Source organism: Rhinichthys klamathensis, unplaced genomic scaffold (genome assembly GCF_029890125.1).
Source record: "Rhinichthys klamathensis goyatoka isolate OS25496 unplaced genomic scaffold, OSU_Roscu_1.1 h1tg000046l_1, whole genome shotgun sequence".
NCBI lineage: Eukaryota > Metazoa > Chordata > Actinopteri > Cypriniformes > Leuciscidae > Rhinichthys > Rhinichthys klamathensis.
In genome coordinates this window covers 2,747,618-2,774,546 of record NW_026606593.1, presented here as the reverse complement: position 1 = coordinate 2,774,546, position 26,929 = coordinate 2,747,618, and the positions used below count along the sequence as shown (strand labels likewise).

General features: G+C 38.9%; 1 protein-coding gene across 1 annotated transcript; it reads left to right on the top strand.

Moving 5' to 3' along the window:
- The first annotated feature begins 983 nt into the window (after positions 1-983).
- Positions 984-25,795, top strand: si:dkey-251i10.3 (uncharacterized protein LOC553498 homolog). Its single transcript, XM_056247363.1, has 15 exons — positions 984-1,175; positions 1,347-1,476; positions 3,535-3,605; positions 4,502-4,566; positions 4,650-4,798; positions 5,654-5,809; positions 10,351-10,470; positions 16,777-16,871; positions 16,953-17,076; positions 17,163-17,240; positions 17,355-17,685; positions 19,904-20,316; positions 20,620-20,804; positions 25,043-25,142; positions 25,402-25,795. The coding sequence occupies exons 1-15, from the start codon at positions 1,138-1,140 to the stop codon at positions 25,693-25,695; spliced, it is 2,349 nt and encodes a 782-aa protein (XP_056103338.1). The 5' UTR covers positions 984-1,137; the 3' UTR covers positions 25,696-25,795.
- The last annotated feature ends 1,134 nt before the right edge of the window (positions 25,796-26,929 follow it).

Genomic DNA, 26,929 nt, shown 5'->3' with positions numbered 1-26,929 from the left:
GAGAGAACCGAGGTTACGTTAGGTAACTGATTCGTTTGTTCATCTAGCACAGTGTTTCTCAACCTCTCCTGCAGGGACCCCCTGACAGGCCATGTTTCTGTTTTAACCCTGAAATGGCACACCTGATTCAAGTCATTAAAGGCTTAATGAGTAGTTGACTAATTGATTAATTGAACTATTCCTACTCTAATTACTCATTAAGCCTTTAATTACTTGAATCAGGTGTGCCATTTCAGAGTTAAAACAAAAACATGGCCTGTCAGGGGGTCCCTGCAGGAGAGGTTGAGAAACACTGATCTAGCACCATGGTACAGGCCCCTGGTCTCTCTAATCTCTCTCGCTGTAGCCTACTTTGATGTCAAACACCGATCAGTCTGTGCACCAACAGTTCAAGTCGAACACACGGAAATACCGCTGGGCAACGCTTAATCACATCCAAAATAAAAGTTTTTGTTCATATAAATATATAAACATATAAATATAAATAAGTTATATATAAATAACACATTTTTCTAAAAATATAAACATGCATGTGTGTGTATTTATATATGCAAAATAATTATACACAGTGCACACACATATATCATGTAAACACAAACTTTTATTTTGCATGTGATTAATCAACGCCCAGCACTAAAAGAAATACTATGGAATTCCATGGATGCGGCCACCTATCTGGTTACCAACATTCTTTCAAATATCTTATTTTGTGCTCAACAGAAGATAGAAACTCATACAGGTTTGGAACAATATGAGGGTGAGTATATGATGACAGAATTTTCATTTCTAGGTGAACTATCTCTTTAAGATATTATTCCTCGTCGTTCTTGATGTTCCAGACTCCAGTCCAGTTGGTGTCAGTCCAGAGAGCGCTGAATCCTGCACTCCAGCACAGGAGGGGGCGCTGTGCACTTCTGCTGGTTTACACACGGTAGAAAACGCTAGAATCAGATGCTGGAGACGTGCGTCGTGAAACCGTGTCTTTTAGAATTACATATATATATGTAACATGTTGGTCTTTCAGAGTTAAGAGACATATTGACTTTCGAAATCTCTGATTCTCCAAATCAGGTCGAGGACACATGAGAGAAAGCCACAGTTTTTACGCTTCTCCTGGACACGTGGTTAAACTGCAGCATGGCCAAATCAAGCTCTCTTCAGAAAACAACATTAAGGTTTGCTCGTGACGTCTTTATCTTGTTACGTATCTTTTCAGACATCCAATGTGTATTTTTTTCTTGCATATTAATACGAAACATTGGCTAAAACCAGCACCAGTTTAAAATCCGTCATATATGAGCATCGACTCTTTCCTCTAGCATGTCTTGTTTTGTATTCCTCCACAGTAAAGGAGTGAAGGTGACTTTCACTAAAGCTGCTGATGAAGAGGAGCTTCCCAATGATAAAGAGGAGCTTCCCATTGATGAAGAGGAGCTTCCCATTGATGAAGAAGCCATCAGTGCCAGTGAAGATGAGGTACTCGCCATCATCGTGTCATGCTGTTATTACTAGTGTACTTTCCATAATGTACATATTATTTATGTTTTGCCACAAAGAGTTTGTGTGATAAAATTGCCCCTTGTTGTTGTTGTTGTTTTATCTATGTAGGACTTGGGTTTCTTCCTGAAGTCAGGAATGGTTTTAAACAAGACATTATTTTATATTATTATTTATCATTTTAATGTTCCTTGAGGTTCACTTATAATATAATATATATATACACACACATGCATGTATGCATATGTGTATATATAATGTTGCATGATGTTTATATACACACAAACTTTTATATTTATTAAATATGTTTTATACACACATATAATGTATTTTGATTAATTTAATTGTTGTGGAGATATAGGCTGATGATAATCGGCCTACATCTTATTAATGCAGTGTCCAAACCTCACAAAACTTGGCACACTTGGACAACAGGAAAGTTTGAGGAAATGTGCCAAATTTCATGAATTTCTGATGCTCAGTGGGCTAACAGCCAATATATATATATACTTTTTTTTTTTTTGCTGTCTCAATGTGACAATTTAGGGGAGTGGGAGTTCAATCTTATGGCCTGTTCACACCGGGACCAATTTCGCACCCGATATTCGCTGACGTTTAACGCCTCGTGACTAAACAAAGGCCGCCTATGTGAGTGTGCACACCGACACGAAAAACGCCACGCGTAAAAGCGGCATTTTTTTTAAAAACGCCTCGGGTTCGTTTTTTTGGTTTGACGCACCGCGTCAAAAACTATCCGACCAATGAGATTGACACTTTTGCTCACGTGTCTGGAGCTTCTGAAGTTACAGTAAAACACAACTTGGGGGCGCTCAAGAACAAAACGGTCTTGCCGAGCACACATACGTAACGGCGAAGAAGATATACGCCAAGTAGCGTCTACACTGCCGGGAAGAAATAAGACGAGGAAGATGCAAGGCAAGATGAATGTAGAGCTGCTGGTCTCGTTGGTGTCGGAACATAAAGAACTATATGACAAACGCGACAGCGACTACAAAATAGGACTATTTCGGTTTTACATTAAGCGCCATCTAATGTCAGGGAATGAATTTGCATGTTCACTCGGCTCATCGTCAGCGAAAATCGCTTGGGTGTGAACACAAAAAACCCGTTGAAAAGCGCTGACGAATAACGCGCGCCGATATTCGTCCCGGTGTGTACGGGGCTTAAAGCTGGCTGGCAGGAGCCGCCACTGGCATGTCACGTGACCTATCAGTGGCTGGCTAGTTTTCTGGCAGTCTGCCTTTGCCAAGTTTCAGAAACCATTGATTTTTGGCAGGTTTTGTGTTCCTCCCTTAAAGCTCATTTATTATGCATCTGTTGACGGCTGACTCCTTGAGCGTCGACCAAAGCGTCAGTAAGCCGCCAGTCTGATCATGGTTCATTTGACTGGTTTAATTGGGATAACAGTCCCCAAAACATCAATTACACTAAAGAATATGCATGAGATTATATTCTTAATAAGAAAACAATTAATTACCTTGTAACGAGAGTGTCAGGCAACGCGTTATACTCGCTGATCAGCCGCAACTGACTGGATGAGCGTCTGTAAGCTGCCAGTCTGATCACAGCCATTTGACTGGTTATATTGGGATAACAGTCCCCCAAAACATCAATCATACTAAATAACATAATCATATCAACAGATGCGTAATAAATGAGCTAGAAAGGGAGGAACAGAGAACACAAAAACTGTCAAAAATCAATGGTTTCTGAAACTTGCCAAAGGCAGACTGCCAGCCACTGACGGGTCACGTGACACGCCAGTGGCGGCTCCTGCCAGCCAGCTGAAGATTGAACCCCTACTGATTTAGGGGCTGCAATACTAATGTTGTCTACTGGAGAATAATATATCCTTTTAGGTCTAATCTTTCTCTATTTGAATGGTTGATCTTGTTTAATTTTTTTTAAGTTTCTTTTGGAACTGTCATGTATTTTTGCAAGCGGTTTCATCAACCCTTGAACCCTGTGCCAAATCAAGCCAAAATGTTTCATTCTTCTCTCTTTCTTTTTATACAGGAGGGCAGTGATGATGAGAGGAAACACAACAAGCTCCTGGAAGCCATCAGTTCCCTGGGTGGAAGAAAGAGGTTTGAGACATTTGAGATTTATCTTTTTAATACTGGTCCATTTGAAATGAAGACGCTTCACTGACAAAAACAAATTTCTGGACAGACTGAACCGAAATCTGAAAATTGTAATGCTTGGAACATGGAATAAGTAAATAATTCTAATTGGCCTAATTCCGAATTTGGTAAGGCACGTAAAAAAGAATAACACATTCTATGGAGCCCCTAAAGGGACATGGTTAGGCTTTCTGCGGAGACATCAGATTTCACTTATCAGGTGAAGATAGTAAGGAGAGATTACTGGGAGGATTTGGTGCCTGAGCATCAAATATAATCTTGTAAAATGTGTGGTCAGTACCGCTGCTTACTATACACAGACGACGCATGATTGCCAATTGGAAAGTGAAAGGTAAAAGCGATTTCAAAACCCCAAATATTGATAGCAGCTCCCTAATACCTGCAAATTATATACAATATAAATTACTCAACTATATGATTGCGAGAGAACGCAAAAGCATTGAAATATATTTTTTCCTCCCATCTTGTAATGGATTTTTTTTGCTTTTTTAATGCACATTGTGCATCGTTTAAACTCAGTTTTCTAGATAAAGTACCTCTTGGAATAAATCAGTCGTCCTGAACGTTGATGCCAGTAACTGTGGCAATTTTCGATGCAGCATGAATGACTTACAATCGCAACATTTTGGGCAATCACAAAAGAAAATCAAAACACTACATTTAACTCACTAGCAGGAAGGCCTCGCGATCCTCCTAATATGGCGTCTAAACAAGACAGTTACCCAGAATTCAACACGTCAGCTTCACATTCTCCACTTTAGCAGTCAGAATTGACCTGCTTGTGTACTTATGTTATTGTACATTGTTCTTATTAACAGTTTGATTCTTGTTTATCCTAGGAAAAAGCAGAATGAGCGTTCTGAAGCGAGTGTCCAGGTCTCCGAGTTCTCCGTCAATGCAGAGGGTAAAAGCAGAATGCATCGTACTTTATTCACATCTTGATCAAGATGGAACATCAGTCTTAGGTTTTATTCATTCTGTATAAAGGCACTGGAGAGAAAATCAACCTTTCTGACCTCCTGGGGACCGTGGAGAAAACCTCAGGAACCTCCAACAAGACCAAGAAACAGCTGAGGAACCTACAAAACAGTAAAGAGACTTTGGAGCTGCCTCTCAACAAACAGCAAACAGAGAAGGTCATGAAACGCTGCGTTTTCAGTTCAGTCACTCGTGCTGATAAACAGAGAAGCTTGTCACTTGTCCAAAACCTCTTTTTAAATCAGAATGTTTTTGAATGATTAGCAATCATCAGGGATGTCATTTTAATCGTGTACTCCATATAATCCTCAAATTCATGTCAAAGCAAGTAGAAATCAGGGGTGCATTTCCCAAAAGCATCGTTCGCCAACTATGGTCGCAAGTTCAGTTTAACTCTATTGGTAACGATGGAACTTGCGCCCATAGTTGCTGTGTGGAATCACACCCCTGAGTGACATTTAGTTTCAATAATCACTGGGACCAAGTCATTTACTCCTCTTGGTGCTCAAGACTCAATTTAATATGATTTTTCTAGTCTGTTATATTCTGATGACACCCTTGAAGAGGGTTTTAACAACGTCAGGCCACTTTCAGTTTGAGTTTTTACTAAAAACAGATCTTTCGGCTTTGGAGAAACTCACATATATTGTTAAAGGAAAATCTGGAAAGTTTTTCAAAGTATGGAACCCCTTTATAGAATTTTTGAAGGAAGCTGAACCAAATAGTTTATTTTCGGTGTAACCAGGAATAACATTTACCATGTTATGATATTAATGTACCATTGTCTTGACATTTGTATAGTATAGATGTTGTCTCTTTTTTTTATTTTTTATTTTTATGTAAATGTTTCAAAAGTCAATAAATACAATGTAAAAAAAAAAAAAAAAAAAAAACACAGATCTTTCACGTTCTACTAGTTTTACCCAGTTTACTGAATGACTTTAACCTTAGAAGCTGGCATGGGCTGAACATTTTTTTATTTGCTGAATGTTTTCTCTCTACCATGTCCACAGATTCAGAGAGGGATAGCATATGAGAAGGCCGCTGAAGAGGTGTCCTGCTGGAAAAACATCATATTCCAGAACCGTAAGGCTGAACAAGTGGTGTTTCCTCTGAACCAAGAAGCCTTAGGACCTAAACGGGTGGAGCAGGTCGTGGCTGGATGGAAGGTGTGGATGTTTGTTTGTTTATTTATGGTAACAACAAAACAATGACACAAACTGAACCATGACAAATTTGAGCTGTCATTGTTTTTGTTTGCTATTATCCAATGTTGTAACACTGAACGATTCATTATTTATTTTCAGGAGAGCCTCTCTACCACATTTTTGTGTGTAATAAGTTAATAAGCTATGTTGCAGTAAAATGCACCACATTGTACAATTGACCGTTTGCAAAGACCCGCCCCCTTTAGTTACCGTTGCTATGTCCGACAAGCCACGCCCCTCTCACGCCACACATCATGTTCTGAGACGGGACAGACCATGGGCCTGTACCATGATGCTAGATGAACAAACTCAGGGTTACAGGATTAGTTTCCAGTTGACAAAACCAAACCAATCCAACCAGGCTTTGTTGGTACCATGATGCTGATCATCAACTTTCTCTGTCAACTCAGGCTTTGATCCTGAGTTTAGTAGTTTATGCATGACATCAGTAGCGAACAGCCAATCACATGCTGAGAACTGCGATTCATTTCTCGCGAGAGAAGCAGCGCGATTCACTTCTCTCTTCTGCAGGATATTACTAGATTGAAAAATATTACGAATTTAAACAAATTTACACCGCGAAAAGAAAATAGCAGTTTAGGAAACACAACCAAAAGAAAAAGTCTTGCTATATCAGTGCGAGTAAAAGTTGTGAAGTTAGTTTATACAGTTGATAAAGTTATAGAGAGAATTGAACATTTAAGCTCACCTGTAGACATTGTATAGCTTTATCTGTTGATTCTAAAGCATATTTATATTACCTTTATATATTTATTTATTTAAACTGTGCGTAATAATAATTGATAAACTAAAATTGTACATGTGTGATTGATTTAATAATTACATAATATCTAAATCATACAAAATTATTATTCTAAATAAGCTTTACTAAAAGCCAGATGATTTTGTCTTTAAAAATCTTTTGCTATGTAGTGATCTTTAATTAGGAGTAGAAACAGCTGGAGTGACTTTATCCTTTGCTCACAGCTGATTGGTCCAGTTTCAGTTTGCGATCTCTTACCTGGAGCTTAACCTGCCCCGGACCAGGTTAGCCGTGGAGCGTAAGTTACTATGGCGATGAACACTGCTAAAAGCCAAACCACTTTCATGGTGCCTAAAACCTAGGGTTGGTGCAAACTGAACTGAAACATATCGGGCTAGCCACCTAAACCGGCTTCATGGTACAGGCCCCACTTTACCTTTGATGTGAAACAAAGTCTCAACTTTCAAATTTGGTCATTTTTTTAAGATATTTAAACAATAAATACCATTTTGTGGCTCTTAAATGTGTCTGCCAGATCGCTGTAGAGCCTCAGTTAAAGCTGCTCGTGAACCGATCATCTCTTCCTTCTAGTTAATTTATAGCATCAAATTAGCACAAGAAGGAATGTTGTTTTAACCGTGGAAAGACGTCAGTACACTGTTTTTCAAGTTCAAATCCACCAACATTAATCTACTATCTCTTCTCGCTGCGTTGTCGGACAAAAATGGCGGATGGTGGATTATGATTGGTCAGATCGCATGTCAATCAAACTCCCTGTGACGGGTCAATTTCAGACAAGAATTTACATTTTAGAAAAAATTCAACATTTAATATATATAGAATGTTTAAAAGATAGATAAGAATATCAAACACACCAGATAAATGTGTACACTAAAAAGACATGCAACCCAATTTTGGCCTCAACTCTAGTCAGAAATCATTATTATGAGTCGAGTATGCTTGGAACTTCTGCGCTGACAGAGCTATAATAGCACAAACCAGTGCAATTACCAGTTTAGTCGGTTTAAATGCGGAGACCGCAACAGTGTGAAAATGTATGATATTGTGGCAAGTCTAATATATATGTGTGTACTAGGGGTGTGCAAAGCAGCCGGTATTTGTATCTGTATTTGTTGAGGGGGGAAAAGTATTTGTATTTGTATTTGTATTCGAGTAAAATTCCAAATAGGCGTAAAAATACTTTTTTTTTGCGTTAGACTTCTAATTTACGTTATAGTGTAAGACTTACATTATATATTTATACTAAGAATACTTAGTATTCTTTAATTATATCCATTATAATAATTATGGATATGCAAAATTGGTTGATGTTTTTCCATAAATCCAGCAATGAACATGTAACAAGGAACGTCATTGAAAAGATAATAACAATATGATATAATAAAATGCTTCCACACAGAACTTGAGCAAGTTTTTTTGGCTGGTGGAGGACCAAGAAAGAATATTGTTGTTCTGAGACCATTTACATCTAAAATAATGATAATGGCATAATAATGCAGGTAGGCCTACACCTTTTCAAAGATCAAACAACTTTTATTTCTAAAGACTATTTAACACTGAAAATGGAAAACATTTTAAATATCCACAATAAATGAACAAAACAACCAAAAACAATAAAAGCAATGGACTCTCAGTCTCTGTTAACAAAAAATGCACTTGAATAAATACCAAAAACAATAAATAAAATGGATGTAAACAAAATCTGACCCTACCCTATGATAAATTATTTTTTATTAAAGCATTAACACACAAACCACTGTTAATTTAACATAAAAGCAAGCAGCTACTGCGTGGTCTGGCTGGCATGACTGAATGTGCTCAAAGTGCGCTCCCTTAATAATCCCTAAAAAGCAGACAGTTCATCGCGATCTCACACATCTCTGTTATTATCAATGAATCTTTCATAATATCCACACTTTGTTTGTTATAATTAGAGGATGTACCAGCATAATTCAGCACTGAACAAAAAGTCCGTTTTGAGCGGTGAGGGGAGTCTATCTTAAATGCTTCTGATTGGCCAATTGCGTTCAGGAAATCAACACATATGTCTGTGATTGGCTACATCGCTCAACGCTGCAAACATGTTATGAATAGAAACTCTGGCCTGTAAATCGTTTCTATTTTGTTTTAGTTGTTCTTGTTGCTTTTCTGCAACAGATGAATACAAATCTATTAGTCTTTATATGTTTTATTCATAGACATTTCTAGTTTGCGGGAGTCCCGCGAATCGTTTTATTCTCCCGCAACCCGCACACACAGAGTGAGTGCATTACCGCCCGCGCTCGGCCATCAGATCTAGTCCCGCGCCGCGTCAAGTTCGCTTCCCGAAAGTTATAAACTGCCTCCGGAACCCAGTTAAGGTACAAAAATCTATTCAACAAAAATAGTGATGCAGTTAAGTGTTTTTCGCTCAGCCGAGCTGTTGTTGCTGTGTGGAGCAGCCTGTGTCAGTCACCTCTTCCTGAACGTCACACACTCACTCTAACGGGCATGCACTGCAGTGCGGTCTCACGAGGAAACGCAGCTTTTTGATATAAAGTTTTTCTTGTTCCCGAATACAAATATTTTTAAAGTATTTGTTCGAAATAAGTATTCGTAAAAAACACGTTATTTGTGCCTTTCCGAATACCGTATTCGGGTTCGGCTCCACCCCTAGTGTGTACATATATCTTACATATCTACAAGTGGGTTGCATTTTATTATTAGGAGCAGGGCCTGTGGATAAATCACTTATTTTTTCATTAATTTACTATTGCGGGAAATGAAAATCTTTGTCTTATCATTTTGCGAGCAAAGAGGGATTTGGTGATAGAAGAAAAATGTAAATTATACAGTACAGTATTTCGGGGGCCTTAAATGTGCATTGTGTAATATCTAGGAGGATCTGTCGACAGAAATGCAATATAATATACATAACTATGTTTTCAGTGGTGTATAAAGACCTTACAAAATGAACCGTAATGTTTTTATTACCTTAGAATGAGCCGTTTCCATCTACACACACCGCGGGTCCCCTTACATACCGACATGTTTCTACGGTGGCCCTAAACGGACAAAGCATTGCTCACTATATGTTGTTCTTCGTGCAAAGAAGCAAGCTAAAGTCAGCGAATAAAACACTGACACAATGATGAACAAGTAACAATAATATTCACAATAACATTGTTTTACTGAATAATTAAGTAAACCTAATTTCTTAATTTATCTTTGTAAAGAAACCTCATTGCTAAACTGCTACTCTCTGCCGTCTCAGACGACGACATCTTTCCCTGACGGCCTCCGGCCTCCGTAACTTCTGTTGGTTGCAATTTGCAACCTCACCACTAGATGCCGCTAAACATCACTCTGCACCTTTAAGTAACAGTTCAGTCACATTAATAACATGACATTCAAAAACTAATGGCCATTTTTCACATTTTCTCGTCTTTGTTTTGTCTAAATCACTTTTTTTTTCATCCAACTGTACTGTAATTCAGTGATACAGATAATTACTATTATCTTCAATACAATTCACACATTTTATTTGTATTGTGTCTTTCACAATACCTCGTTTCAAAGCCGCTTTACAGAAAATTCATTTTTAGTGTTATCATCATTGCAAATGCTTCTTCAATGTAATTGTTTCTCTCTGCACGCTGATCAGATGTAACTAAAACGTATGTTTGATAGAAGCACTTGCTTTTATTTTAATAATAACTCTGTGTGTTCTCTGTGACAGGTTCAAACTCCTCTTGAACAAGAGATTTTCAGACTCTTGCACAACAACAGCCAGCCAGTGGTTGACCCTGTTTTGACTCCCGTCGAGGAGGCATCGCTTAAAGCCATGAGCTTGGAGGAGGTATGACTTTGATAAGGGCATGTTGACATCACATGAGTTACTATTGCAACTACTAAGACTACTACCAGTGCTCAGGGTGCACAAACACAATGGCATGGATCTGCATGTGTGCTTTTTACCACACAGTCCGAACAGAATGTGTACAAGTGGGAAAATGACAAAGAAAATGTACAAGCACAGTAATCCACAGCTTCCGTACAGATATTAAAGCTGCAGTCTGCATTTTTTCCTCTTTGTCGCCATCTCTGTTCGAAATCTGCAATTGCAGTCATTCGCGGAATTATCAACTTTAGGTGAGTTGTAGTTCGACATGCACAGCGCGGATGAACACATTGAGGAGAGTGTGCAGCTGTCAATCACCGCGCCGGTGTCGGTACTGGCATTCAGAATCACAGATTATTCTTTTTGGAAGTATGACCAACATAATAATTTTCACCGGAAAATGTCATCTGAACAAGTAACATCCACTTTTGTTCTGGTTCTGACATTGCAGTAAATCGCACTGATTAAATCTAAAAATCGCTTATCACGCAAAACCGTGCGAATTATACTTTGTTCTCAACTCAGCATTGCGAGACTACATGTAATGTCCTTCCGATTAGAGATGCGCGGTTGGCGGTTACAGCCGCGGATAAACCGCGGATCGGGCGGATGACGTGACGAAGAAAAATATTTTTATTCAATTCGGGCGGGTGGCGGGCGGTTGAACCAATCAAATGAAAAATATATGTATACATTGTTAATTATTGTTATCTGACTATAACTACATCCAAAAAAAAATCGAGCACACTTTGAAATAGTCAAATTTTCATCAGGCAGCTAGTCGAGTCTATGAGACTGCTTGTTATTATCAGAGATGGCAACGCCGGTTAAGGAGGTGCGTGACAAACTCAAAAAAGGAGACTTAAAAACAAAGGAAATAGAAGGTCAGAAAAGTGTTGCCTGGAATAAGTTTTACAAAGTGGTAAATCAGTATGACACCAGTAGGGGTGTGACGGTTATTATATAACCGTGAGACCGACGGTTATAGTTGAACACCGTCATTAGAACTCTATAACCGCCAAAACCGTGCTATTAAAATATTGTTTACAAACATTTTTTATCATAGTGAATGTTTAAATACTAATATCAACTTAAGAGGGAAACGGAGGCTGCTACTGCTGGAGATGATTCGGGAGAGGTCTGTGCACCTTTACCGATCAGAGCGCGCGCTGACACGGAGTAAAGCCTTGTTTATACTCGACGCGAAGGTGCGCGCGGCAAAAATGACGCGTTCGGTGCGCAAGACCGGCAAGACCCCATTTGGCTTGGCTGTGTGCACGGCTTTTTTTTGTAACAGCGCGTCCGAGGATGACCGACTTCAAGCCGAATCTGCCCGAGCATGCACGTCTCACTGCACCGGCACGCAGTTTGCGCGTCTAAATTGCAAAGTTCATTCCAACGTTTTTTCGTTAAGGTTTTGTTTACTGTGTGTGATTTATTAAAAAAAAGCACGTTCATTGCAAACGTTTGTTTGTTTTGTAAGTTAAGGATTTGTTTACTGTGCGATACATTTAATGGAAAGCAAATTCACTTTTAGTTGTCTTGCTGTTCATGTTAAATAAACGTAGAGCCAGTAGCTAATCAGTGTCTGCTTGTTTATTCAAACTAAGTTGTCCTATAACAGACGAACAGTTATTCAACAACCCCCCCCCGACGACGGTTATGTTACGAACCGTCACATTTGACTCACGTCATAATCGTCATCACCAATTCTGAAACCGGCACACCCCTAGACACCAGTGCTGCAAGCTATGTAATTTGCAAAACCTGCGAAGCAGATTATGTTCATGACAGCCACAAGACGGGTAGGCCTACGTCTAATATGGTGCATCACAAGTGTGTGATGTGATACCAGTTTTTTAAAGGGGTCATATAATGCCATTTTTGTACAAGCTAATATGATTCTTTAGGGTCTAAATTAAAAGTTTGTAATATACTTTAATTAAAAATTCTCATTAGTATTGTAAGAAAACACTTATTTTACCTGGTCAAAAACAGCTCTGTTTTCAGCACGCCGTTTCAGTGCATATGACTTTAAATGATAATGAGTTTTGCTCACCCCGCCTCTCTGTTCTGCGCATACACCGTTTGTAACACAATAACCACGCGTTGTTCATTATAAACGTGGGATTATGAATTATATTGAGAACGTTGTACATAGAAAACATGCCGTAATGTACCCTGAGTGTAAACCGACGCATTCATCGTGAAGCGTGCAGCTGGCGATTTGCAAAGATTATATAAATATTAATATAAAGATTAATAAAACGTTACACTCACTTTAGTTCTTCTGAAGGTTCAGCAGGAAGACGAATAGGTTCCGATCCTTTATTCAGGTGCAGCTTCTCAGCAAAACATGAGAGCGTTGCTCGTGGGGAATATTCCCTTCGAAAACAAACTCAGCCACTGCGTCTTCAGCGGTTCGGTGACTGTGTTCGTTATTACACCCAAGAACAGAACACCACAATCGCTTAGACGCCATTCTGCTCATAGACAGTGCTCCAGCATATCAACAATGACCGCGCCGGTCCGCGCAGACTATGATTGACAGGACGAGCGAGGGCGGGTCTGTGTTGAATCACAAGCTGTCAATCAACAATCGCGGGAGGGGCTTCCGTTTTATTGACGTCACAAAAACGAACGGCTCAATTTGAGGCAGGGGAAAACATATAAGGAGATTAAAACAAAACCACTGGATGGATTTTTATCATTATATGATGGTTGTGTACAGGCACTGCCAACACACATTTCAGTACAATCAACTTGTAAAAGTGCATGTACCATTATATGACCCCTTTTAAACATTGTTTGAAGCTAAATGTTGCTTTTATTTTCAGCGTGAGCCACTTTACAAACGGCGCCCCATACAATAGCAGCATGTTGAAATTATGTGCCAAAATGCGTTTTCTATTAGGCTACAATGGAAATATTGTACAGTAGCCTATCAGATAAGGTCAGGTTTGCTGAAGTGCGTTTAATTTAGGCTATTTACAGGGTACCCGCGGGTCTTAAAAGCCTTGAAAAAGTCTTGAATTTGATCATCTCAAATTAAGGCCTTAAAGGGATACTCCACCGTTTTTTCATATTAAACTATGTTATTCTCTTATCTAAGACGAGTTGATACATACCTCTCTCGTCTCAGTGCGTGCACTGAATCGCTCTGTCGGGCGGAGAACTTTGAGAGCAGTTAGCTTAGCCCCATTCATTGTATATGGGCCAAACACATCCACGTTTTCTCTATTTAAATATAGTTACACGAGTAGTTACACGACCAAGTATGGTGACACTAAATAAAATGTGGCGCTTTTTATAAGTGGGTAAAATGGATAACTATAATGTATGGCGGAATAGCACTTATTGGGAGCACTTCGACTCGGCGCTGTAATATCTTCACTCGTGAAAAGTCCTCTCCCCCCTCTCCCTCTCCCTGTCATTTCCGTCAATAGAACCAACGTGACCTGCACGCCTGCAGTAGTAGTAGTTTTTTGTGCAGAGTTGACGGAAATGACAGGGAGAGGCAGAGGACTTTTCACGAGTGAAGATATTACAGCGCCGAGTCGAAGTGCTCCCAATAAGTGCTATTCCGCCATACATTATAATTATCCATTTTACCCGCTTATAAAAAGCGCCACATTTTATTTAGTGTCACCATACTTGGTCGTGTAACTATATTTAAATAGAGAAACCGTGGATGTGTTTGGTCGCTTCTAACTTCATCTCTGTTTGGCCCATATACAATGAATGGGGCTAAGCTAACTGCTCTCAAAGTTCTCCGCCCGACAGAGCGATTCAGTGCACGCACTGAGACGAGAGAGGTATGTATCAACTCGTCTTAGATAAGAGAATAACATAGTTTAATATGAAAAAACGGTGGAGTATCCCTTTAAAAGCCTTGAAGTTTGTATACCAAGTCTTGGATTTCGTTACAAAGGTCTTATTTATGTTTTTGCCTTTGCTAGGATTAAGTTCATACCGTAACTAAATTAACTGTTACTAATGTAGGCTAATTCAAAAAGTATGCAGCGTTGAGTCAGAGACAATTTTGGTTGTGCACCTCGCGCTCCACGTCATAGCAGAAAAAGCGATCGCGTGCGCACCCGTTACTATGGTTACTAGGCAAGTGAGGTACAGAACAAGATAGTACCTAGCCTAGTTTAATCCGCTGTGGCCACAAATGACAGAATTTAAACCCCAAATAAGAGCTTTTCTGTTAAAAGAACATATTTTCTACCCGGTCTTTTCAATAGTATCTGGCAACCATGCGTGCGCTCTCTCTCTACACTGCTGAAGCGCGGATTATCTGAAAACACAGACAAGCTGGTTGGCAACAGTTGGCATTCAGCGATCTTTATTTAAGATGTTCTACTTAAATTAAAGTGTCATTCAGTCGGTCTGTGTTCTGTCACGAGCCGTTTGTGCGACTAAATCTGCGATCAAAATGCAGGCTGATATATCCACCAGTGTTCATACGAGCAAGAATGCAATGTTTCCCGAATATCCACACGATTTCAAATGTGACATTGATTTTATACAACAGTAAAAAAGAAAAGAAAAAAGGGTAAAATTAAGTGATGTACTACATTTAAAACAGCATTGTCAGGCTTGCTCTGTTTTGCAACGAAATATGTGGCTTTGAACGAATCGTGAGATCCAATTAATGAATGACTCAAAGACTCACTCATAAAGAATAGGGAGTTACCGCCACCTACTGGCAAATTTAATGAACATTGTTTTATTGAAAGCATTCTTTCTTTCTTTTTTTAAGGTATTACAAAGGTAAAAAAGGGATAATTATGTAGAACTGCACAAGTGCTACTGCTAAAGAGTGCAATGTCAATAATTTCTCATAAGTCTAATTGAATTGGCCTAGAGAGAATAATTATTATGACATTTTCTGTCTAAAGACTACATATAAAATAACTACCAAAAGTAAAGTAACTCCAGTTTGACTAAAAGTTGACAAAAAATGCAAAGACTTTTCGTCAACTACAACTATAAAAAAACTGGATGACTCAAATGTGATTAAGACCAATAAACATTTTCGTCTTAAGACTAAATAAAAAATGGCTGCCAAAATTACACTGGCCTACATACACGTGCGCGCTACAATGCTGTTGCGTATGTATTAAATGAATCAAATAAAACATTTTACTTAAATTATCAGTCAAGTAGCCTCCTTGTACATAATTATTTTCTAGGTTTTAAAATGTATACAGATTTGACATTTTCCCCTCATACTTCTGTCGGAATGGGTACGAAGTTGGCATTGAATTTCATTTGAAATGGTATTAAAAAGGTCTTAAAAAGAAACCTTTCTGGATCTGCCATCAAATTAATCAAGTTTAATTATATCTAGTGCTGTGAGAAAAGGCTATAAATCTTCACCTCCAACATCCTCACACTCATAGCCGACTAGCCGAGACTCCTTTATGTGTACAGATGTGACGTGATGATGCAAATACATGCTCGAATCTCCCGCAGAAATCCACCAGTACCACTGGAGTTAAAAACATTATTACAAGCTTACCGCTTTGAATCGAGCTACGGCAAATAGATAGCGTTGAACACTGGTTGGTTATGTATTTTATCAAATATGTATTTTGGATAATTCTTAACCTAAAAAAAGCTACGGACTGCAGCTTTAAGAATAAGCAGCACTGATCACACTGAAGCACTGGAATAGAGATGACATTGTTAGATTCTATGTATTTAATGGATATAACATAAGGAACAAGAAGCTTTAGTATGAAGGGCTGCCACATCTCAAGCATGAACAGCACGTGTTTTGTCGCTGCCCATATCAATGAATGAAAGCGTTCACATCGGAAGCGTGACGGCCAACCCTCTCATGCATTACCATGGGCAGCGACAAAACACATGTTGCTCACGCTCTGCTGACGCTTGAGATGTGAAACAGACGTAGGGGTTTGAATCGAGATTGCGGTCTTTTAATGGTTAATCGTGCCGCTTTTGCTTTAATGACGGCATGTACTTGAGCTAGCATGGCTCCATTGATGGGTGTCCATTTCTATAAGGAAGCCCTTTAGTACGTGGCAGTTATAAATAAAATCTGGTTAGGTAGAATCCACATTTAGGGCAGGATACAGTTGCCACATTTCTCCCGTTGCACTGTATACATATGGATCCAAATTGATGCTTTGCTGATCAAGCAGAACATTAACTATTCTGTCTTTGTTTTTAGTTCTGCTCTCATACTCAATATTCTTTTTATATTTTACTGTGACAATGTGTTTTGCCTGGCAGGCGAAGATTCGTCGTGCTGAGCTTCAAAAGGCAAGAGCGCTCCAGTCATACTATGAGGCAAAAGCCAAAAGAGAAAAGAAAATCAAGAGTAAAAAGTGAGTTCTACAGCTGAACGTTTCTGACCATTTTTTTTTTTGTTTGTCTGTCAATTTAACTAAAAAATATATCTTTCTCAGGTATCACAGGGTTCAGAAGAAAGCCAAACGCAAGGAGTTTCTGAAGCAGTTTGAAGAAATGTGTAAGAGAGATGCTGAAGGTGCTTTGGATGAGCTCAAAAAGATGGAACTGTCCAGGATGAAGGTGTGTGGTGAAACATGGAAGGAGATAATGAATAAGTGAGAATCATTTGGGTTAAAATATATTTTCCTTACATGTTTTCACTACAGGAGAGAATGTCTCTCAAACATCAGAACAAAGGCAAGTGGGCCAAATCAAAGGCCATCATGGCAAAATATGATGATTCGGTAAGTTATTATTTTTATACCGGAATGAGACTGATTATCAAGGGATGGAAATCATGAGTAATATTTAATGTCATTACTAAAACGCAATCGTGATGTTTGTGTATCTCCCATCAGGCACGTAAAGCAATGCAGGAGCAGTTGCAGATGAATAAGGATCTTACACAGAAGATGGTGGTGCTTTCTGATGATGAAGATGAAAGTAAGGACGAAGAATTGGAGACCGTTCCTGATTTTGTGAACGATCCTGAGCCGATCATTGACTCGGTCAATCCCTGGATGAAAGGCCAACTTACACGTGAACAGCCTGAGGTCAGGTGCGTCACACCCGAGGAGGCTGAAACCCCAGTAGAGGAACACGAGGAAGAGGAACTTCTTGGAGAATTTGAGAGGAAGAGGAGGCTGAGGCAAATTGATGAAGAGGGCTCGACTCCTGCGGAAGAAAAGGGTATGAGACAAGAAAATAGTTTACACACAAATTACAAATCTGTCATTGTTTACTTCTTCTCCAACTATATGATTTCTATCTGCTTGTCAAGCAAGGAACGCTTGTTACCAAGTTCAACATCTTTATATGAGCACTGCTTATTCTTGTCAAACATTTAAGCTAAGCTTGTAAAAAATCACAGTATACGGTCTCTGGGCTCACGGTGTCCCGAACACCAATATTGAATTGACTGTCTGGCCAAGTAAGATTTTTGTATAGAGATAAAGTTTAGGATCATGATTTTTCTGTAGTGTTACAGCATGGTTTGCTTTTGGCATATGGTTTTAGACCCAGGTCGTGTTCTAAATCGCCCTCTACACCCTCATTCACTATTACCTTCATTACTCCAGTAATACAGTGCACTTAAAGCTGCAGTAGGGAGTTTTGAGAAAACGTTGACTTAGCCTGAAAATTTGAACAAGCACAACTTACAGGTCCCACCCCCTTGCTCTCTGCTGCGCTACAGCCCTCCCTCCACAGCTCGTCCTCCACAGCGGAGCCTGTCGTGAACGCGCAGGCTAGTAAACAGGGCCACCGATGACGGCGGATAAAAAGTTATATGGCACATTCACTAATAGGGACTAAACGTCAATAATATGCTTTACATTGACTATGGCCTGCCCATACTTTGACTACAAACTTGGTCCTCAAATCATGATGTATTTTGCAATAGCCTACATGTAACTTTATAACGTTGCACTCTTTCTATAAGTTATAAATAGCTAGTAAGATAACGTTAAGATAACGGTAACTAACGTTACAGTATGTAAGTAATTATTCTAGCGATATATAATGCTAGATAAGGTGTGCTAGTACATTATTTCAGCAACATGACAAGCCAGTGAATTAGCAGGTTTCAATTGTTGCTTAGCAGAGTGCGTGACATTTTATCTACATGTTATGCGGTTGGAGTTTTGACACCGAGTCAATGGGCTCTGTGTAATTCTTTCTTTTTCGCTTGTTCATCGTCATCGGTCTTTTTCCTTTTACCTCTTTGTTTTATGAGCAGGTGTCACTCGAGAATTGGCAGTTTAGGTTGTTTCTCCGTCATAAGCACAGCTGCAGCACGCCGGCAATCTTGAGTTTGAACGACGGCTCGCGCTGTGCAAGAGAGGGGTGTGATCAGCGCGTACACGAGCGTGATTGACACTCCTAAGACATTCCTCCTGGCTCTGATTGGTTGTTTCTGACCGGGAGTGTGTATTTCTGCAAATGGCCATAGGACCACTAGGAGGAGCCAGAAGAGCTTGATTTTTACACAGATTATCTGTCTCATATTCTACTGTCAGGACATAATGACAGTTTTAGCAAATACATGTTTTCAAAAGTTACCTACAGGAGCTTTAAAGGATTGAATGAAAACTAACGAGTGGATGATTCAGCTGCGGGCGCCATCTTCTGGACAGATGCGTGAATACATTTGACACGCTACTCTCCACATTTGACCACATTTTGTAAATGGCTGTGCCCTAAAATAGTGCGATTTCGGACACAGCCCTAGAAACGGTGATGCATGACATCAGACTTGACGTGCGGATAAAGTCCAAACATCAAAAGTAGACTGAAACTGTCTGTTTTTGACTCAAAACTATTGAATGTCTTCAGAAGACTTGTACAGTGCATTTGGACCGCATGACAGCTGTTAGTCAGACTCCACTTGGAAAAGAGCAGATTAAATATTCTGCACAATATCTGCTTTTGTGTTCCACGGAAGAAAGTCGTACAGGTTTTCATCGAAATGTTAATGCAGAGTGTTCAGCATACAAATGTTGTCCTATTTTTGCATGTTACCAATAAGTAAAAAATGGCAGACGGTCTGAATGAAATTCACTCTGAAAGTTGGTGGCACTTGTAGAAAAGTAGAAATAAAAGCAGTTACTTCGGGAAACAAAAGCTTGAAAATTTCTAATGGACTAAAAGGAGTAGGTGCTGTTTGATAATATATTCATCTGTGTTTTGAAGATGAATGAAATGCTTTCAATTCTCATTTTGGGGTGAATTAACTCTTTGATCCATTACTTGTTCATTGAAAAATGCCTTGTTCCTTTAACTTCTTGGCAGCTTACTTCTTACTTTTGTAACATTTCAGGTGATTTAATAGACTTGACCTACTTGAACTTGAGTTTTAACTGGCAGTGTATGTGATGATTTTCATTCTATTTGTCTTGTATTCTTTTAGCAGAACATGCAAGCGAGGTGGTTGGCGAAGATGTGGTGGAGATTCCTGACAATGAGGAGAATGATGATAAAGAAGAGGAGGAGGAGGAGGTGGAAGAGGAGGAGGTGGATGTTTCTGAGTTTAACACCCTTTTCAAGCTTATGAGGAGTGAGAAGTCACAGGAAGGGCAAGAAGATGGAGAGGGACTTTTGGATGAAGGACCGATTCGAGTCCAGAATATTGAAGATCTGGAGGTTTTGGGTGAGGTTTTCGAGCCCCAACCCACTGTGGCTCCATCTCGGCCTCAAACAGCTGTTGCAGAGGCACCTTCAGCGCCAACTAATAAAAAGAACATGGAAATCAACCTCCGTGAAGTGCTTACCAAAGAAGCCAAAGTCATCAAAGTTCCCTTTTTGCCAACAGTGGTTGAAGATGTGAGTTGAATGGCTTCACCTGCGGGGGTGGTGTGTATGTAACCAATAGATCTTGAGGGTAGACAACACATTTTATTTGACCAGCATGAAAGCAAGACTGTCAGATATAGATGTATAATGTGTTCTCGTGGACAAAAATACTCAAGCACGGGTTGTGAACATAGACCTAATATTCTGTACATCATTGAATCATCAACCGTGACTGAGGTCTATCTCCGTTAAATTTGACATTTAGTTTGAGTTGTTGCAAGAAACATCAAATGCTGCTTTTTCTTGTTTAAAATGGTTTCGCTTTCTTGTTAGGAGCATGATGAACAGATTTCTATCATCAAGGAGGCTTTTGCTGGGGATGATGTCATTTCTGATTTCATGAAAGACAAAAGGAAACAGGAAGCTGCAGCGAGGCCCAAAGTGGTGGACCTGACCCTGCCAGGCTGGGGGGAGTGGGGGGGTGTCGGGCTCAAACCCTCCCGCTGGAAACGCAGAAGGTAAGAGTGATGAATGAATAAAGTTTCAACACGTTTCCCGTCTGTCTTGTTTGTGATTGACACGATCATATGCTTTTCTGATTGGTTTGGAGCGATATCCTATGGTCTGACAGCATGCCGTCCAGACCGGTGATTAAAGTGAAACTATGACTTTGAATGTCTGTAATCACTTTAATGACTAAAATCGTTAAGTGCACTGCCAATCTTTCATATGAATACAGGGCTCGACATTAAGGATTTTTTGTAGGACAAGTAGAAGAGAAAATTAGTTGTTCGACCGGACAAGTTAAATTTCAAACAAAATAAAATGCCATGTTACTTCACGTTATGTGCCACTCGTTAGGTCTATTTTACAGATTTAATTTTACCGATTTGAAACGAACACATTTTTTCGCACTGCCTGTGAATGTCCTGAATGTGACTCACAGAAAGACGCGCGCCAGTATAATGCGCATGCACAGACCGCACGCCAGAAGTTCTCTTTCGCGCTTGAACGAACATCAACAACACACACAATTAAGCCAAAATGTAATTTGTCGAGTATCTTCATAACATAAGAACAGTCTTATGATGGACATAAAGAGTTGTGACTCGTGAGAGAATGAGGCGCGTGTGATATCCGCGTCTCTGTCCACAGCGGCTGCTCTTAAAGGGCCAGCTACCAATAAAGCGTTCTGTCAGTAAAGTTACTGAAAGAACAAAGGGAACAGAGAAAATTACTCACTGCTCTTGACTAAAGAACTTGTGTAGCTTCAATAAGTAGTAGTCTATATATAATTTATAATTTATGCAGCCCAGACTGTTTGATAACTTTATTCAATTTCTGTATATGTCCTACCTGTTAGACAGTTAATTTTTATCCAGACATCAATGGCTTATTGATCATTATAGGTGTTATCAATCATTTAGTTGTTATTGCTAATTTCAGAATTATCACTAATCTGTGTGTGCATTTAGTTTAGAACCAAACAAGTTGACTCATGAAACCATTTGTTTATTATATCGCAATCGCATATCACAACCGCAATATTGAACTCAATAATCGCAATATGACATTTTCCCCAAATCGTGCAGCCCTAGATAAAATTATAAATCTTTACCCGGCAAGTGACTTTTGTGCATGGACAAGAGAAACATAAATTTACTTGTCCGAAGGACAAGTGCCTCAAAAAGTTAATGTCAAGCCCTGTGCATAACATGGTTATGAGAACAATATTGAAATGGAATTTTGGTCACTTCATGCGGTTTCTCAGATCGATATTTTCGAACTGTACGGTCTTAAAAAGCCTTAAATTTGACTAAAAAATGTGCAGCAACCCTGGTTTTGTAAAAACACATTTAAGTGTAAATGGAATCATTTTGATAAATCAGATTTCATTTGTAAAATCGCACGTGACCAGGTGTAAACGGGCCCTTAAATTCACTTTGCGTCATTTTGCATAGATACAATTCAATTTAATTTATAATAATTTTACATTTATGTTGTGTATATGTCTGATGAATCTCATAGAAAGCATTAAATAACCCTCCATCATTCACTCTTCATCTCACACAACTCAAATGGCAATGCACAAAATTGACTAATTTATTTGGAACAGTCTTCTTTTTAAACTGTTGTTGCATTAATAATCTAGCAGTGTAGTATTTACTTGATATCATCAATATTACTGAGACCACTACTGATAACTTAGTACAAGTTTTTAAGTCAGCCATCTTGCATATTATTGCTGTATGGTACCCATAATGCACAGTATTGAAGTGGACTAGGTTTTAAATTCACACAATATTCTATGAACAACGTCAAACATCTTAATCGCTTAGAAAACCTTGGAATTTTAAATGTATGATAAATGCTACTGGCTTTTTTCTTTTTAAAAAAAGGCATGTGCTCTTCATGTTTAAATTGGATATGTCAACACTTCGAGGAAAAAACGATCTTATCAAGCTGATTCGCATGGACTTTAACATGCAGAGACAACTTTAATATGCAGAGACAACTATAAGCCATTTGTTGATTACAATGCAAAACCCTGTGTGACTCTTCAATGTTCTGTTTGTCTGAGCATTTAACAACCCTAAACGGCGACACTGACTCAAACCGCTTCATTTCAAACTCAAGCTATTGGTGGAGACAAGGGGAGTGTTTGAAAACAGTCATTGTTTTAGCAGTTCTGTCTGGTGATGCAAGTTGACCAGAAATTACACACTTAACCTTTAAACGTATAGTCCACATGCAATCCAAATTTCCCCTTTTTTCCTGTGCACATTATTCCTGAGGAAAAAAATGTTTTTGTAATCTGTGATCAAAATGTAATAACTTTCCTTTTTTGACTGACATCACCTCGGCCACACCGACAAAGAAAATAATGCTAACTAATGTGATTGTAACGTTGAGTTGAATGTAACCAATTGACTTTATATTGAATGTGTTGTTTTGGGCTGCTGTTTTAGGTAATAAAGCTTTTCTCAAATGTTACCAATAGTTAACAACACACTCATTTAATACTGTTCATGTTGTTAGGGATGTGATGATGATTATGTGATAATGCATATATTTGATTATTGATTTTTATAAGAGTAATATTAGAGGTGGGCATAGATTAATTTTTTTTAATCTAGATTAATCTAGATTAATATTGAAATTAATCTAGATTAATCTAGATTAAAATGGCTCATTTGAATTCTCCCGAAGGCATTCAGAAAATGTGTGCTACCCAAATAATGACTAAAAGTAAGTCTTTGAGAATAGTTTGCCTCGCGTAGGGATGTGCATTTCTGCCAAAAATGCCATTCGACAATCGAGGAGCAAAAGTCGAATATCGTAAAAAAAAAAAAAACCCCAAAAAAACCTGCAATGACAGAAAGGGAGGCCAATTTCATCTTTAGCGATTTGTCATCAAACAAACTGTTTATTAAATGAACAAGTAACATGTTTTCGTCCTTTTTTTTTAACATAGTAGGCTAATTGGAAGAAGAAGAAAAACAATACGCACGACAGTCCGTTTTTGCATCGCCAATGCTCGTTAGATCAAAAAATAATGTCATCATATGTCATAAGAATTTTATGTGAACCTGCCTTGTTACTGCAATAGCCTCATTTTTAAACAAATTAGTTTCAATCAATGTAAACTATTCGTGTGATTATGCCACTGCGCAATACACGCGCAATACACACACATGCATTACCTGAATGAAATGAAATCGAATGTATCGTCCTGTGGAATCATTCATTCACAGACAGCTTACGAAGATGTTCAACTAATAAAGATCTTCATCGCTGGCAAAAATATGATGCATTTGCAGATTTGCATTCACTAGACTAGACTGTAGATCGGCCACTTCATCCAACGCTCTTGATGCTCTTAAATCTTCCTGTTTCGACTCCGAGTGTGAATTGAAAGCGCTTCAGACGATTCAGTGCGCGAGGAACTGAACAGATCAACTGATTCGCGAACCGATTTAGACAGATCATCTGACAACTTGTTTGATGAAGTCTTTGAACAGAATCGATTCAAAGAGTGATTCATTTGTAAATGAGCGTCGCTCATGCCCATACAAAGGACACAGCGCGCTTGGAATAAACTCATTTAACAACGTATTGCATTAAAATAAAGTAACGAGAGGAACGTCGCCCAACGTAACAAAGTAAAAGTACACCTTGTGTCCCTGACAGGAAAATACCCTACTGCGCGATCTGTGACAGTAGGCGCGGCGTCATACTACACATTAGAATTGCGCGAAAATATAACGATATTCGAAAAAAGCTATTTACGTTAACGCCGATAACGGCCCAGCACTTAGTAATATATAAACACTCAAAAGGATATATGAATATAGATATATATTGAAGAGACAAGGGATTTTGAGCAACCCTTCAATGTAAAAAGGGTTATAACAATAAAAACGTAATGAAAGGTTTGAAACGAGTGCTACCGTTAAAGAGGACCCGTAATGCCCTTTTACAAAGTCTTGGTTTAGTTTTTGGGCTCTACTAGAATGGGTTTTCATGCTTGAATGTAAAAAATAACCCCTCATTATTTCTCACATATTTGACATTGTTGCAGCCTCTCTCTTCTCAGTCTGTCAGCATTGCTTGGTTTAGTTTCTGTCTCTATGAAGCCCCTCCTTCCCAAAAGTGCAAAGTGCTCTGATTGGTCTGCTGGACCAGTGTTTCGTGATTGGTCAAGCGCTTTGTGCGTGTTTGCGAAATGGTCCTAACGGTTAATTTGTCTCTGTAGGTTTAGGGTGAAAATGGCCCCACCGCCTCCCAGGCAAGACCAGAAACTGCCTGATGTCATCATATCAGAGAAGAGAAATGCATCCCTCGCTCCCCATCAGGTAAACACTCAAAAATTGATAGTATGATATATTGAGTATTAGAATCTCATTCTTGTGAGAGTGCATTGAATTTCTGAATTTCAGTTGCTAAACAAAATAGGTGATTTTTTTTTTTTTTTTTTTTTTGCATTGACTGTAGCGTGACGAGCGGAAATTCAATTCAACATCTCGAGTGCGGCCAATTCAAATGCTATCTGATGAATTGAAAGGAAGCCCAATCCTGCATTTCTCTAATTATTATTATTTTTTTTTTTCTCAGGTTAGTCATCTACCGTTTCCCTTTGAAAACACGACACAGTTTGAATCTTGCATCCGTACTCCTATTGGGCTGACGTGGAACACACAGAATGTTGTGAAGAAGATGACAAAACCTAAAGTTGTCACGACAATGGGTGCGATCATCGAGCCTATGGTCAAAGAGGACTTAATAAAGAGTAGGACCACAGCGGCTAAAGGACCAGCAATCATGTTTAGAGAGGACAAAGGGGCGAGAAAGGGCGCAAAACGGCCATCAGAAAGAAATCAAAGAAGATCACGGAAGAGGAAAAAGTAACAGACTTGGACATTTGTGTCTTCCGTCAGTGGATATATAGATTTTATTTGTGAGGAAAATGTTTCAAGAGGACATCTCTAATAAATCACCAAACAAACTTTTTGTATTTCTTTTCATTTCACACATATATCGATTTGTATGTAACTGATGAATGATATATGAGTGTACTGTACACCCACTACAGGGGCCAGTTGTGTAAACGGCCTCTATATTCAGACTGTTGTAAGACTGGAAGAGACGGCTACTCTGAGAAAACAAAGGAAACGATCATTTGAACGCTCTCTAGAGAAACTAGCATCCCCACCAAAGACGAAATCAATCACCTCAGTATTGTGTTAATTTACATTTCTTTCACTTGTCCTCCATCTCTTCTCTCTCTCAATCATGCTGAGGTAACCTGAATTTCACCCAAAAATCTATGATTTAATGTGAACGATTATCATACAACTCTACATGTTTGGTATCGTTTGAAATGTCTCAGTGCGACTGGTACAAAGGTCTCATCCCCACAGAAGTAAAACAAAAGGTAATCACCCTGTAATGCTAAAAGTCTTTCAGACACTCATCCTTATGTATAATATTTTCCTGACTCAGGTACATCTTTTACTCTTTATCTCTGAGCATTTTGTTTTGTATTGATTATCTTTGAATTGATTATGCAATTGGCATAATACATTTACCTGACATAATAAATTGTTACATTTGATTTTATTCTGACTTACTCTGAAATCATTTGACCTCTAACTAAAGATAGTGTTATTTTAATTCAAGTGTATACAGATCCATGGGAGCTATACAAAATATCTTAGACTAAGCGTGAATGCGACCATCTAGGATATTAGCCAATTACCAATTATTTTAGTGACCAAAAACTGATGAGTTTGAGATCGTGAGACCCGCGTTAAACAGCCGTCGAGAGGACCTCATAGCGACATAGATTCCTGATGAACGGGTCAAATATAAAGTACAGAGTTGAAAAGAACAATCAAATGTGTAGCCAAACTATTATATAACTGACCAATTGGCATTCCAACCTAAATTCAAGGTCGTGATAAAATGGATTCAGGTAAAAGTTTAATTGGAACTAAATTACTTTGCCATGTTGACAAGACAGAAACGCACAGAAACCTTCACCCGCTTATCGGAAACTGGTTGGACCGATTGGGCAGGCCTTACACTGTCTTAAGAACTGGTCTGTCCAACTAGCTATTAGTTAAGGCTAATCAGTCTTAGA

Excerpts from the sequence above, each read along its gene's own strand:
- si:dkey-251i10.3 (XM_056247363.1), top strand. The coding sequence starts at position 1,138 with ATGGCCAAATCAAGCTCTCTTCAGAAAACAACATTAAG. Across the intron at positions 1,176-1,346 it reads CTTCAGAAAACAACATTAAG|TAAAGGAGTGAAGGTGACTT; the intron begins GTTTGCTCGTGA and ends ATTCCTCCACAG. Across the intron at positions 5,810-10,350 it reads AGGTCGTGGCTGGATGGAAG|GTTCAAACTCCTCTTGAACA; the intron begins GTGTGGATGTTT and ends TCTCTGTGACAG.